Source organism: Rhinolophus hipposideros, assembly GCF_964194185.1.
Source record: "Rhinolophus hipposideros genome assembly, chromosome: 21".
In the NCBI taxonomy this organism is placed as follows: domain Eukaryota; kingdom Metazoa; phylum Chordata; class Mammalia; order Chiroptera; family Rhinolophidae; genus Rhinolophus; species Rhinolophus hipposideros.
Window position 1 is genome coordinate 29,381,783 of NC_138067.1, and position 12,780 is coordinate 29,394,562.

Consider the following 12,780-nt stretch of genomic DNA (forward strand, 5'->3'; position numbering starts at 1 on the left):
GCTTTTCTCTGATTCCTATGTTGTGTCTACTGTCGCTGATGCTGAGTCTTACCTTAGTGCAAGTTCACAACTTTGGCTGGCCAGTTGGGGTCCCCGTACAGCTCTTGCTAGATGAGTGAGTCTATAAAGCCAGAAGCACTCGCTTAGCGCTTGCGCAATGGATGCACTCGTCTTATCCACCGTAGTGAGGGATGTGAGCGCCTCACAATGGGCTGTGAAGATGGCTGCATACTGAAAGAGGAGCAAGATCATCCTCAGTCTGATGACTGCATGACACATAATCACATCCGTCTACAGTCCCAGGACATGGGTATTTTTTTCCTCTCGAACAATTCCTGTTACTCCATCAGAAGATGCCATATCCTGAACATGGTTCTCCACAAATGCATGGAGCAGGCTCAGGGGCAGGGGCATCCAAGCCTGCACATTCACACTTGACAAGATTTCCTCTTCTGGCTTTATAGGACGCAGCCTCGTGTCGCCCCGGTGGACCTCGTACCCCCTTTTCCCACAAGGAAGAGGGAGAACGCTGGAACAAACTGAGGAGTATCCTCAGATGGCCAGGTGGTTGGCAGCCTGACCCCTAGGAGAGCTAACTAATAATCTGAACGCTCATCTTCCTTCATGAACCTGGGCCATCGCTAGGGAGAAATACTGATGTCAAGTGACCCATTCACTTGAGTAGACAAATGAAGACTCCTTTTCTCTCAAGTCCGTAGGTTTTCCTGCACTTTGCAAATGGGTATTTTCTTCTTGAAAAATAGAAATCAAGCCAGTAGTATAACTTGGCCCAGAACACAGAAGAATAGGAATAGATTGCATAGTTCATCAACAAGTAGAATATGCGTTCATTTTCCCCTATTTAAGTATACTCCCTGTCCCCAGAGTTCTTATTGGGACAGAGATATTTCTATGGTGGTGTTCTCTGTAATCCTTTCAAAAAAAAAAATATAGACCAATTCTTAGAAGCCAAAATGGTAGCATTTCCCGAATCATAAGATGTTTTTTAACTTGCTGGAATGCATTTCACTTGTCGACTGAAAGCAAAAGTATAATCAAAACTATGTCTTTATTACCAATGCATTTTATTTTAGCCCAAGTTATTAAAAAAAAAAAACAATGTCAAGTAAGAGCCAGAAATGTCACTGCCAAACCAACTGAGGGGAGACAAAGCTGAGCAGAAAAGTGGTGTGGGATCTTCAAGCACTTATACTGCGCTCGGCTGTAGACAAATTCTAAAGCTTCGTGTAGTTTCTGATTTTGTAAGTGTAGCACATTAGTCTATCCATGTGGACTTGACTTAAACATGAATCAAAGGTAAATCGCACGGAGAGAAAGGTGAACCCTGAGAACACTCACTGGGCTTCCACCAGCTCAGTCTTGTGCCCGATTATTGAGCACAAAACTGAAGACTTTCTTTCCATTGAATGGTCACACCTTTTTCACTTTTTATTAATATATCAACCACCTTAGTTCATTAAAAAATGCATTTATATGCATTTTACATATAAATTCCGTAATAATATAAATTCCTTATTTTGGATAATTTAACAAGAACATGCAAACATTTTCTAATTTCGATAAAAGTGACCTTCAGTACCGCCAGTTCTCTCCACATGAACGTCATTTCAGGGATACGTACCTGCCGTGACTCGACCAACACCTGCAGATCTGAGCATCGTAACAAAGTAAATCCAGCCGAATTTTATGGTAGGTATCAAATAAGACTTTGATTCTGGAAGGACATTTTTAGAAATTTTAACAACTCATCCCAGATTTTCAAAATGTCATTTTAAACAGTCTGATCGATGGAATAACCATCTACTGTCAACCTCTTGACGTGCATCAGATTGCATTTTATCCAAAATAAGTACATTCGGTCTGGATCTTAAGATGTGGCAACTAAAAAAAATATTAACAAAGCTAGGTTTGACAGTGGGTTTAGTGCAATTGTACTCAGACACAGACTATCCACGTGATTCTGAAGTAAAGAGTCTACAGTTCTCCTGGGGAGTATAAACAAGGTACAAAAATGCAATTCGTAATAATGAGGATGATAATGGTTTCGTTATTAATTTCTTATCATGGACTCACATTGTACAAAATCCTTTACACCTATTAACTCATTCAATCCTTACAACTACCCTATGAGGCAAGTGCTATTTTCTTCTCCAACTGACAAATGAGAACACTGAAGCTCAGAAACAGAAAAATCAAACAGCTCGCCCAAGGTAAGTGGCCTCCAGAACCAGAACCCAGGCCGTTTAGCTCCAGGGCTCATGTCGTTCCCATTATATCACACTGCCACCGCCAACTCTATAGCAAAACCAGACAAAATGTCTACCTCAGACCAGAAACCCTCGTCTGACATCTCAGGATGACTGACTATCCCGACCAAATAAACACACCTTCTACTTTTTCCTAACTTTCTGTTAAGAACTGTTGAAACTATTCTAAATTAATATTGAAACCGTAGAAATTTTTCCCATATAAGATACCATCATTTTCATATGTATTTTCTCCCTTCCCTCCCGTGGCTTATAGGCAGATACATGAGGGGCTTCCACCAGCTTAATGAGATATCTCAGTTATCCAAAAGAAAATTCATGTCTTCCCAAGTACTGCCAAACCAACTGAGCGGAGAAAAAGCTGAGCAGAAAAGTGGTGTGGGATCTTCAAGCGCTTAATCTGCGCTTGGCTGTAGACAAATTCTAAAGTTTCATGTAGTTTCTGATTTTGTAAGCGTAGTACATTAGTCTATCCATGTGTAATTAACTTAAACATGAATCAAAGGTAAATCACACTGAGAGAAAGGTGAACCCTGAGAAAGAACAAACTACCTTTTCAGTTTAATTACTAAATGATAATAATAACAATAATAATGTAATAATCTGGCTAGACTTTTCACAGAGATGGTGCATCCCATCTTCTCACCTGGCTTTTGATATCTGGAACCTCTCACAAGCTGATAATATGTTTTCAAAATTGTTCATCTAAAGCAATTAACGATTCTTCTGCTATGTAGAATGCGTCACCCTTCTTATATTTCCCATCGCTAATGGATTAGGCCACTACTGAAACAATTGTATAGTACTGATTGGGTTTATACAAAAAGCATATATAAAATAGGTAGAGGCAGAGAAAAATGATGGGAATGAATGTGTGAAGGATATCAGGTAAGAACTTTAATTCCCTAAATTAAGAATATGGCTCTAATTTCAGCAGAAATAATTTAAATAGTCATCAACTTCAGTTGGGAGTAAAGCTTCTTCCTGTCACTCATGCTACACCACTATCATGACATTCATCGTTGGAGGATGGTTGCGTTTGATAAGCTTTTGAACCATTTTAACCATTTTATTTGCTCCCAAGTGCTAGCGGGGAAGCAATGGGTGGAGTTAAACTACAGTAATTTTCACTAGGAAGTTCTAACGCCTTTGAAAAAGTGGCTCAGAGACGCACTACCAATATATGCTGAAATTTTCCATTTTCTCCTGTTTTAAAGCTTTTCCTTTCAAAAGTAATAAAGTCATTCTTTATCATCTAAATGCATTCAGAAATCAAAGAGTTAAAAATAAAGGTTCTGTGGGAAAAAAATGTTGTGTTGTCATGAATATATCAACGTTATTCTGGTGTTCAACAGTAACACCAAGATAAAGATATCACCCCACGATAAAAATGTTTAGAAATTTTGAATGAATTTTTCTTCATAAACACTCCAAAGGGATAAAGGATTATCATTTTAAGATATTTAATTCTATTGCACATGCAGTTCTTTGGGCCCTAGTTGCTGAATCGCTTACAGTTCCTGAGCTGTAAATTTGATTTATTATGTAGTTGCAAAGAAATTTGTAACATTTTTTTGTGAAATATTCAAATAAAGGTTACCTGGGCTTTTTAATGTGTGTACTTGGTCTTAGATCATCTTTAGTACAGTTTAAAACACAGGGACAGAGCCAAAGGGTATTTTTTCAAATGGTGCTCTGGTTGGTCTATAATGTTTAAAGACCAAGACTAAAAACAATGCTGCCTGCCTAATAATTAACTCTTTTGCTTTCTTCTTTCATAACAGTCAAATCCTTCTGACTTGGAAAAAATAGACAGAGATAGATTAGATAGACAGGTGATAGATAGATACATGCATACATACATGATAGATAAGATGATAGATTAGATACATGTGATATGATTGATATGATGTGATAGCAAGAAGAGTACTTTAAGGAGATTGCTAAAAAAAGGGGAAGGGTGCAAATATTTAATAAGTGCCTCCTATGTGGCAGACAGTTTACATATTTATATTTATGGGTTTGAAATGTCCACTAAGGGCTGGGAGCACGTGCTGCCCAGGCCACTAGAAGGACGAAGCATCACCCCCTGAAACTGCTGTAGTGCCACCGAGACAGGTGTGGGATTCTCAGCAGCAGCTTTCGTTAACCTGGGAGAAAGGCAAACCAGGTGAAATGCAGCTCCGACGGAGGCTGGGCCATAACAGAGCCGGTGCAGGTGCCACTAGGGAAAGGACAGATCCTCAGTTCTCTAAGGCCCTGCGATGGTCATTCCCTCTCTGTTTACACAAGGCAAGCACACACGACATCTCATTGCAGTGTGGCCACACATGGACATCAGCCGCTTCTTTAGTGCAGATCTGGGAAAGAAAGAGTGTGGCGAGAACAACCCAGTTTGAACCAAAGAACAATTATAAAAGTACCATATTAATCTCATGTAAAACCAAACCATCTTGAAAGAGGAAAAGTGAATTACTTCAGTTACACAATTACCGTAGAAAAAGCTTAAAAAAAAAATGCTAAGAGATGATAGGACAGCTATAACACTTAAAGGTTTAAAATAAGGGTTGTTCAAAACCAAAGTTTTAAAGGTTAATTACTAGTGCTTTAGACATAATACAGTAGTTTTGTTAATGGAACAATATTCAGTTAGGTTCGGTGTGTCAACCCTACAAAGGAAGTATATCAGCCGTGACTATAAATTAGTGAAGCTTTTGCATAAATCAGCTGTTTTAGAGACCTTGGTCTCCACACAGAGAAAATATGCTGTCTTCCTGTTTAAGTGCAAAAAAAAAAAGTCTCCACTAAAAAAGTGTCACCTTTATGTGAAGAAAATTTCAATCAGGATAAAAAGCCTTCAAGTCTCTTGCAAGAAACACACACACACACACACACACACACACACAAACACACACACACCAAAACAAAACTCCAGATCCTCATGCTAATTTATGTTCCATGCTGTTCATAGCCATAACTCAGATGTGGCTAGAAATCCAGGGTGTGGGTGTCCAGACCGGATGGGGGAGCCTCCGTGGTTGGAGTCCAAACTGAGAAGTCCTGAAATCCTACCCAGTATTGATTACTCACTAGCTAAATGATTCTGGAACTTCATGTCATCACTTTATAAAATACCAAGTACAATACAATGTAAAGTTGGTATGACTTTACCAACTGTTACGGGTTGAATGGTGCCCCCCCGCAAAAAAAACATGTTGAAGTCCTAACCCCCAGAATCTCAGAATGTGACCTCATTTGGAAACAGGTCTGTGCAGACATAATAGTGAGGATGAAGTCACGCTGTGGTAGGGTGAGTCCCTACTCCATAAGAAGAGAGACAGACACACAGGGAGAAGGCCATGTGAAGACAGAAGCAGAGATGGGAGTGACGCATCTACAAGCGAAGGAACGCCAAGAATTGCCAGCAGCCACCAGAAGCTGAGAAAGGCACGGTACAGATTCTCCTTCAGAATCCTCAGAAGGAACCAACCGTGCTGACGCCTTGATTTCAGACTTCGGGCCTCCAGAACTGTGAAACAATAAATTTCTGTTGTTTTAAGCCACGCAGCAGCCCTAGGAAACTAATACACAACCTTCAATCTTAGTATATACAGAGGAAAATTCACAAGGAATTGCCTTAATGAAAATTAACTCATATGTGAAGAACAAGTGAACAGAATTCTAGGCAATGTCTATGGATCCCTCTAAAGCTAGTGATGCTTTACTGAGGGTGGTCCCCCCCACCACCCCAGTAGACACTTGCAGTGTCTAGAGATATTTTTGGTTGTCACAGCTGATTGGGGGGATGCTAGTGGCACGGCTGAGGGTAGAAGTCAGAGAAGCTACTCAGCATCCTACCATGTACAGGGCACCTGCCACCCCCACAACAACCACAAATTATCTGGCGCAAAACACCAATGGTGCCGCTGTTGAGCAACCCTGCTCTAAACTCGGGCATCTCACACAATTCTAGAAGCATAGAAGAAAGGAGAAGGTAGAGTCAAAGAGTCCTGGGCTCAAGTCCTGTCTCTTACTTCCTTAGTTGACCGCCTGGTTTAAGCATGTCAACCCCTCTGTGTCTGTTTTCTCAAAATCGTAAATAGATGATGATTATATCACAGGGTTCAGCTGAGGACTCCGTTCACACACTGAGAGATGTTATTTTAAGTGATCAGGTAAAGCACTAACCAAATACCGGTTCACAATCAGTCATACAGAGATTTGCCCCTGTGGAAACGGAAGGAAGATCTGAGCGAGGGGCGGGGGACCAAGAGGGGTGGCAGGTGAGGAAGGCGTGAAGTAGGGGGTCAGGATGTGGATGGTGAAAAGAGTTGAGTCTTATGCCCTCCGTGTTCAACCCTCCAGGTTTGTTACAGACGCTGTTATAACCCCCTTACAGCCTCTCTGCAGCTAAAATCAAACTGGAAGTGATCCCCAAATCCGGTCCTAAAATGAGATATGGAATGTGAACGTTGTGGGGACATGCCAGGCTGTCCGTCAAGGGCTCTCCTGCCTCCTTGCCAATGCGACCCACTCCCAAAACCACCTGTGAGGCTGGAACTTGAGGTCCCAACTCAGCAGCACCTGCACCTTAAACACCCAAATCCTGTCTCTTGACCCAGCACACTGCTCCCTCCTTGACCAAACCAGAAACCTTCTCCACTCCACACCATGTCCTATCATGTTGAATGAAAGAAGCCAGGCACTAAAGGAGGGCTTACTGTCTGATTCCACTGATATGAAATTGAAACAGGCAAGCCATACCGACTGTGTTTAAAGTCAAGACACTGACTCGTGAATGAGTGGGTGGGTGGGTGTGGGTGAAAGGGGCTGACTCCCAAAGGGCTGGTCATGTTTCTCGACCTGGGGGCGGTTACAAGGGTGTATGGACTTTGTGAGGTCATTTAGGATTTCTGCACCATCCAGAACTTATTGCATAATTAAATTAAAAGCTAAAAACAACCTGCCACCACTCAACCCTCAGGGAGAGAAGTAAAAACACTGGGGTCGAGGGTGTAACCAGGCCAGCGGGGCAGCCTTGCACAGGGTGGGCGCGCCCCTCAGCCCTGGGACCTCAGTAACCACTGCAGGGACCCCACCCTCTTCTCCCTTCGCGGTGACTGTGGGGTTTTGTTGGAGGGCAGGCAGTGACACCGGTCTGGGCTTGGCATATCGCAGGCTCCCAGCAAGTGCCTCCCGACCGGGAAAGAAAACCAGAGAGGCCTTTAACGACAGCCTGAGAAGAGGTCAAGGACGGCCGTTCCCCCGTTTGCCGCACTGCGGTGCTCGTTTTCCTTTTCTCCACCCGGGCGGGGTCCCAGGCTGGCAAGGGGCGGGGAAGTGCTGGGCGGGGCGGAGCCAGGCCGGGCCCGGAGGGGAGGGGCGGGGCCTCGACTCGGAGCGGAAGCGCGAGCCCGCGGGCCTCGGCGGCGCGGGACGCCAACTACAGCTCCCACAACGCTCCGCGGCTCGCGCCGGGCCTCTGTCGTCGCGAGAAGCCGCTGGGGGCGTCTGCGCCGACGGACGGAAGTGTTGGTGACGGTCGGAGACATCACCGCCAAGCTGGGAACCGGGGAGATGGCCGAGACGGAGCCCAAGACCATGCAGGATCTCACCTCGGTGGTAAGGGACGACCGTGCGGGCCCGGGGCCGTGGCATCCCGGGGAGGCGGCGGCAAGGCCCGCGGACCCCGGCGCCCTCCCCGCGGCTTCGCGGGACACGGTCTATGGAGGCCGCGTTCCTAGAGGCGCCGCCCGCCGAGGCCTCTGGTCCCTCGGCTCTCCGGGCCGCGCACGCGCCCCGGCCCGAAAACCCCCCCGTTCCCATTCACCTGTCCCGGAACCGCAGCCCGGGATGGCTTCCGGGCCCCCTCCCGCCCCGCACCCCGCCGCCTGCCCCGCACCACGCCCTGCGGCCCCTCCCCGCACCCCGACGCCTCCAAACCGTCGGAAACGACCCCAGGACCCAGCGCGTTTTGAGTGGCCGCGGGGCCCAAACGGGAAGTCCCATTTGACCGGTGGGAAAGCTGGGGCTCCCCCCGGGGAGGGACGTTCCTGGCTGAAGGCCACGGCGTGGCCACTGGCACGCGGGCGCCTCGCCCCCCCCGAGACCCGGGGTGCCGTCCGCGTCCCCCATGAAGGTGTCTCGGAGTCAGCGCGGGGTGTCGTGTCTTGTTGTGTTGTTTCCTAGGTGCAGACGCTCCTGCAACAGATGCAAGATAAATTTCAGACCATGTCCGATCAGATCATTGGAAGAAATATCCTTTGTATTTTGTGGGCAGGCTCTTCCTGGTCTTTGGAAACTGTTTTCCGGGGGGGGGGGGATACATGGGTGGCGTGCCGGCCCACGGCAGCTCGTCGCTCACCGGCTTTCTGAGCTTGCGGGGACCCCTCTTGAGAAGTACTGTGTGCAAAGGGCCGAGGATGCGGCTGAGCGAGCTCCCTGGCCACAAGGAACTTGCAGTCTAGGAATAGTAATGTCCAGTATGAGTGACTGTGGACTGTGAGCTAAACGTTTTGTGTGTGTTTCTCCTCTGATCCTCACCATCACCTGACGAGGAGGTGGCAGTGTTACCTTTATTTAGCCGGAGAAGAACTAGAAGCTTAGAAAAGTAAAAACCGTTGCCCGGGTCCCATCACTGGTAGGGCTGCGACTTGTTCCTTGCCCCAGGTTCCTGTACTCTTTAACCACCAGATCACAGTCATGGGCTGCTTAGCAACAGGATACATTCTGAGAAAAGTGGAGGCATCCTAGAGTGCATTTACACAAACCTGAATGGCATGGCCTACTACACACCCAGGCTACATGGGATATACCACTGTCCTCTGTTTGGTCCGTCGTTGACCGCAATGTCATCATCCAACACACGGCTCTATAACGATACCCAAAGGAAATTGGAAAACCAGTTTCATTAAGACAGTTGTGTTTAAGGCCATAGTCTACAGGGCCCTGGAAGAAAAGGATAGACATGGGAGATGGTGTTTGTGGTCTTTAACTTCACCACTTGATGACATGAGTAGTCGCATTGATGACCTGGAGAAAAACATTGCAGACCTCATGACACAGGCTGGAGTGGAAGAACTGGAAGGTGAAAACAAGATACCAGCTACACAAAAGAGTTGAAGGTGAGGGAAGGGACAGTGTAAGTATGGTGTATGTCGGTATAATTTTGATGTAGTCATTTTGCCTGTCTTTATGAATTAGACCTGTATCCCCATTGCTTAAGACCATTGGTTAACGTTAGATAACCGCTGAGTTTATATCATTATAGTTAAAAACAAGGAAATGAGTTTTGTTGACCTGAAAATTCTTATCACTGGCAGATTTTTCTGTGGGTTTTTTTGTGTGTTTGTTTTTTTAATAAAGATAACTCAAGTACCCATTTATGAAGGTGGTCATCTTCCTAAATGCTTTAAGTTCTAAGGATTCTTTTGGGAACGCTTCCTATACTAGATAAATGCCAGGACAATAACTGGTTATAACTTAGGTGAACTAGAGTATGACCACATTAAGGCTTCACCCTAGAGTTGACTTAAATTTCCACACTAGAGTTGATTTAAATTTCCTCTATGTAGTTTCAGATATCAGAGGAGACACTAGTAATCAAAACTACCCATCTACCATGTTTCCCCGAAAATAAGACCTAGCCGGACAGTCAGCTCTAATGCGTCTTTTGCAGCAAAAATTAATATAAGACCTGGTCTTATTTTACTATAATATAAGATAATGCCGGGTCTTATATTAATTTTTGCTCCAAAAGGCACATTAGAGCTGATTGTCTAGGTCTTATTTTCGGGGATACAGGGTAGCAAGATAGCTAGCTGCACAGTTGGCTACCTTATTCACACCATAGTGGATTTCTTCATTGTAATCTTTTTCTTGAGGGTGGCAGTTACCTTACTGCAACCCAAAAATTGTTTTTCAACTCCCTTTTCTCCCATTTTTTTTAGCATTTTAATTCCCTATAAAAATAGTTTACTGAGAATTTTTAAGTAACTAGAATACCAAGCAGAATATACAGTAAAATACACTAAATTTCTTCTTTATTTTCTGGGTGTGTCCTGGCTGGACAAAATTATAAGTAACTGAAATACAGGTTGCTTTGAAGTACAAGAAAATAAATAGAGGCTTGGGAGGTAAAGAACCCACATTTGCTGTTATCTTAACAATACATTGGGTTGATTTTCTGTGTGAGTAAATCACATAATTGTTTTGTGTGGGTTGTCATCTTTATCGCCATATAGAGATAATTTGGAAAATGTCCTTCTAGTCTTAGAATCTTCTCTGGGTGTCATAGGACAGTCAAAAATCTCGTCAAGTGAATGAGAACATCCTCTTGAGGATTGAAGACTTTCAAATGACAAGGACATAACAAAGAAAGAAGTGGGAGTAAAAAATAAATTCAGAATCTTTAAATAAAGATTCAAACTAAATCTATTGTATTTTGGCAAAGAAATAAGTTTAGTTCAGTAGAAGACTCTGGAAGGTTTTTAGTTGAAAATTCTGTGTATCATTTTTATTTCTCCTTATGTAATAAATAGCATGTTGATGGTTTTTCTTTTTTCAATAGGTTGCTAATTTACACTGAAATCTGGAACATTGTTTTTACAAGCCAAGAGAAGACCAAATGGCTTTTTGCAACTAACTACTATGTGTAGACAGGTTTTATATTATACAGTGTGCATTCTTCTCATCACATATTATATAGTTAGTTTATCGAGTGATTCCCCCCCTCCCATTTCTTTAACATGGTAACTTCACATCTTGGATCTGGTCAGTTGTGCTATTAAATATTAAACACTAAAACTTTGGCGGTTCCTGCATAAAATTGTCAAAATATTTTAGTGTATTTTTGTGAAGTCATTTTTTTCTGTCATTCCTTTTGTAGTAGTTGCTGTTTGATAAAAGTTGCTGTGTAATTTTTTCTATTAGAGATGTAGTGGATACTTGTGTTGTAATTAGACTTTGTGAAGTAAGACATATAGAGAGTTCAGAGTTCTTTAATTCTCAACACAGAGTGACTATTGAGCTAACACCAGAGAGTGTGTTGGGGATACTTTTCAGATAGCTAAAAACATTTAAAAATGGGTCATCCAGAAATACCTGGCACTAATTTCTTGCCAAAACTCAGACTTGAACTGTACTTTTATGTCTAAGTCCCTGAGGACAGATGCTAAAGTAATGAAGAGTACACTGTCACTTTCGTGTGAGAATTTTTCAATTTGGGAAATGCCAGAATTGCCTAATGTAATGAACCATTTGTTAGTTAGAGTTGCATGAGACTTGAATACTTCAGTAGGACCTTACATTGTTCATCTACAATAGTTACCATAAAAAATCTGGCAGGATTTTAAAACTCAGTTACTCCCATCTTTTCTTTGAGCCACTGAATGGGCAAATAAACCGAAAAGAAAAAGAGACTATGCTGAGTCTGCGCCGGTTGCTTCATTGGAAAATAATAAATGACTTGTAGTAGGTTCAAGTTTTTAAGAAATACTGTTTCTCAAACTATTTCTTTTCCTAAATTCTTGCAGAGTGATGGTTTTATTATTGATTATAGAAGACAGGGATGATAAGTCTTGCCACTCAAAAATACAGGTCAGAAGTGCTAGGCCTAGAGGCGAATACTGACTGTAAAGAAGGTGAGATCCATGTGATTGTCACAGCAAAGTGATTTTGTACAGAAAAAGTTGAAGAATGATACAGGACTTGAGAGAGGAAAACCTTTAGTGAACACAGTATGATTTTTTGTTGTTGTTTCCTATATCACCAGTCTTGATTGTATTGCAGAAACATAATATTAAGAGCTAATTTGTCCTATTTATAAATTGTATGGGAATCACAAAGGAGTAAATTTCTTCTGTGATAAAATGATTTAACCACTATTTTTACCCAGCTGCAGAAATTCCTTTGATGGGCCGGTAGGTTGTACTGCAAGTTTTAGCCCCGAAAGCCCCAGAGCCTGCAGGACTCCAACTAACCAGATGAAACCTCTGAGAGGGATGTGTGCAAGCTAGTAAATGGCAACTGGAAATGATACCCGGCTCCATACAGCAATGGGAAGATTAGTTGGAATTTAGGAGTTTCCTTAAGTAATGGAAAGATTCCTGAGGCTAGGCTAGCTCCCCTGACCAAAAATACCTGCCATAAATAAAGGTGCCTGAAATCCTGCTATTGAAGTTTCCTTTGTGTCAAAAATGATTTGTTTTTTTATGTTTTCAGATAAAATGCACATACCATTTTAGATTGCGGGCTAAAACCTCTGGAAGAATTAAGTACAAATAACCCCAGGCAAAATGGGAAAGGGAGGTATGGGTGGAGATTGTGTTGCTAGAAGCCTCAGTGACTGGAGGGTTTGCCCTAAAAGGTATCAGAGGAAAGCTGATGTTTTATACATTGCAGATGGAAACCTTTTCCAAGTCTGTTCCCCAGGACACTTGTCCCAGAGAAGCTCCAGTAAAGAAGGGTTTAGGGTCACTTGAGTTGAGAAAAC

General features: G+C 43.2%; 1 protein-coding gene across 1 annotated transcript; it reads left to right on the forward strand.

The window, feature by feature from the left end:
• Positions 1 to 7,666: 7,666 nt before the first annotated feature.
• On the forward strand, positions 7,667 to 12,461 carry HSBP1 (heat shock factor binding protein 1). The gene is made up of 4 exons (XM_081031720.1): positions 7,667 to 7,910; positions 8,478 to 8,544; positions 9,292 to 9,412; positions 10,858 to 12,461. Exons 1-3 carry the CDS (start codon positions 7,866 to 7,868, stop codon positions 9,408 to 9,410), a joined length of 231 nt encoding a protein of 76 aa, XP_080887846.1. The 5' UTR covers positions 7,667 to 7,865; the 3' UTR covers positions 9,411 to 9,412; positions 10,858 to 12,461.
• The last annotated feature ends 319 nt before the right edge of the window (positions 12,462 to 12,780 follow it).

Excerpts from the sequence above, each read along its gene's own strand:
- HSBP1 (XM_081031720.1), top strand. The coding sequence starts at position 7,866 with ATGGCCGAGACGGAGCCCAAGACCATGCAGGATCTCACCTCGGTG. Across the intron at positions 7,911-8,477 it reads TGCAGGATCTCACCTCGGTG|GTGCAGACGCTCCTGCAACA; the intron begins GTAAGGGACGAC and ends GTTGTTTCCTAG. Across the intron at positions 8,545-9,291 it reads CGATCAGATCATTGGAAGAA|TTGATGACATGAGTAGTCGC; the intron begins ATATCCTTTGTA and ends TAACTTCACCAC.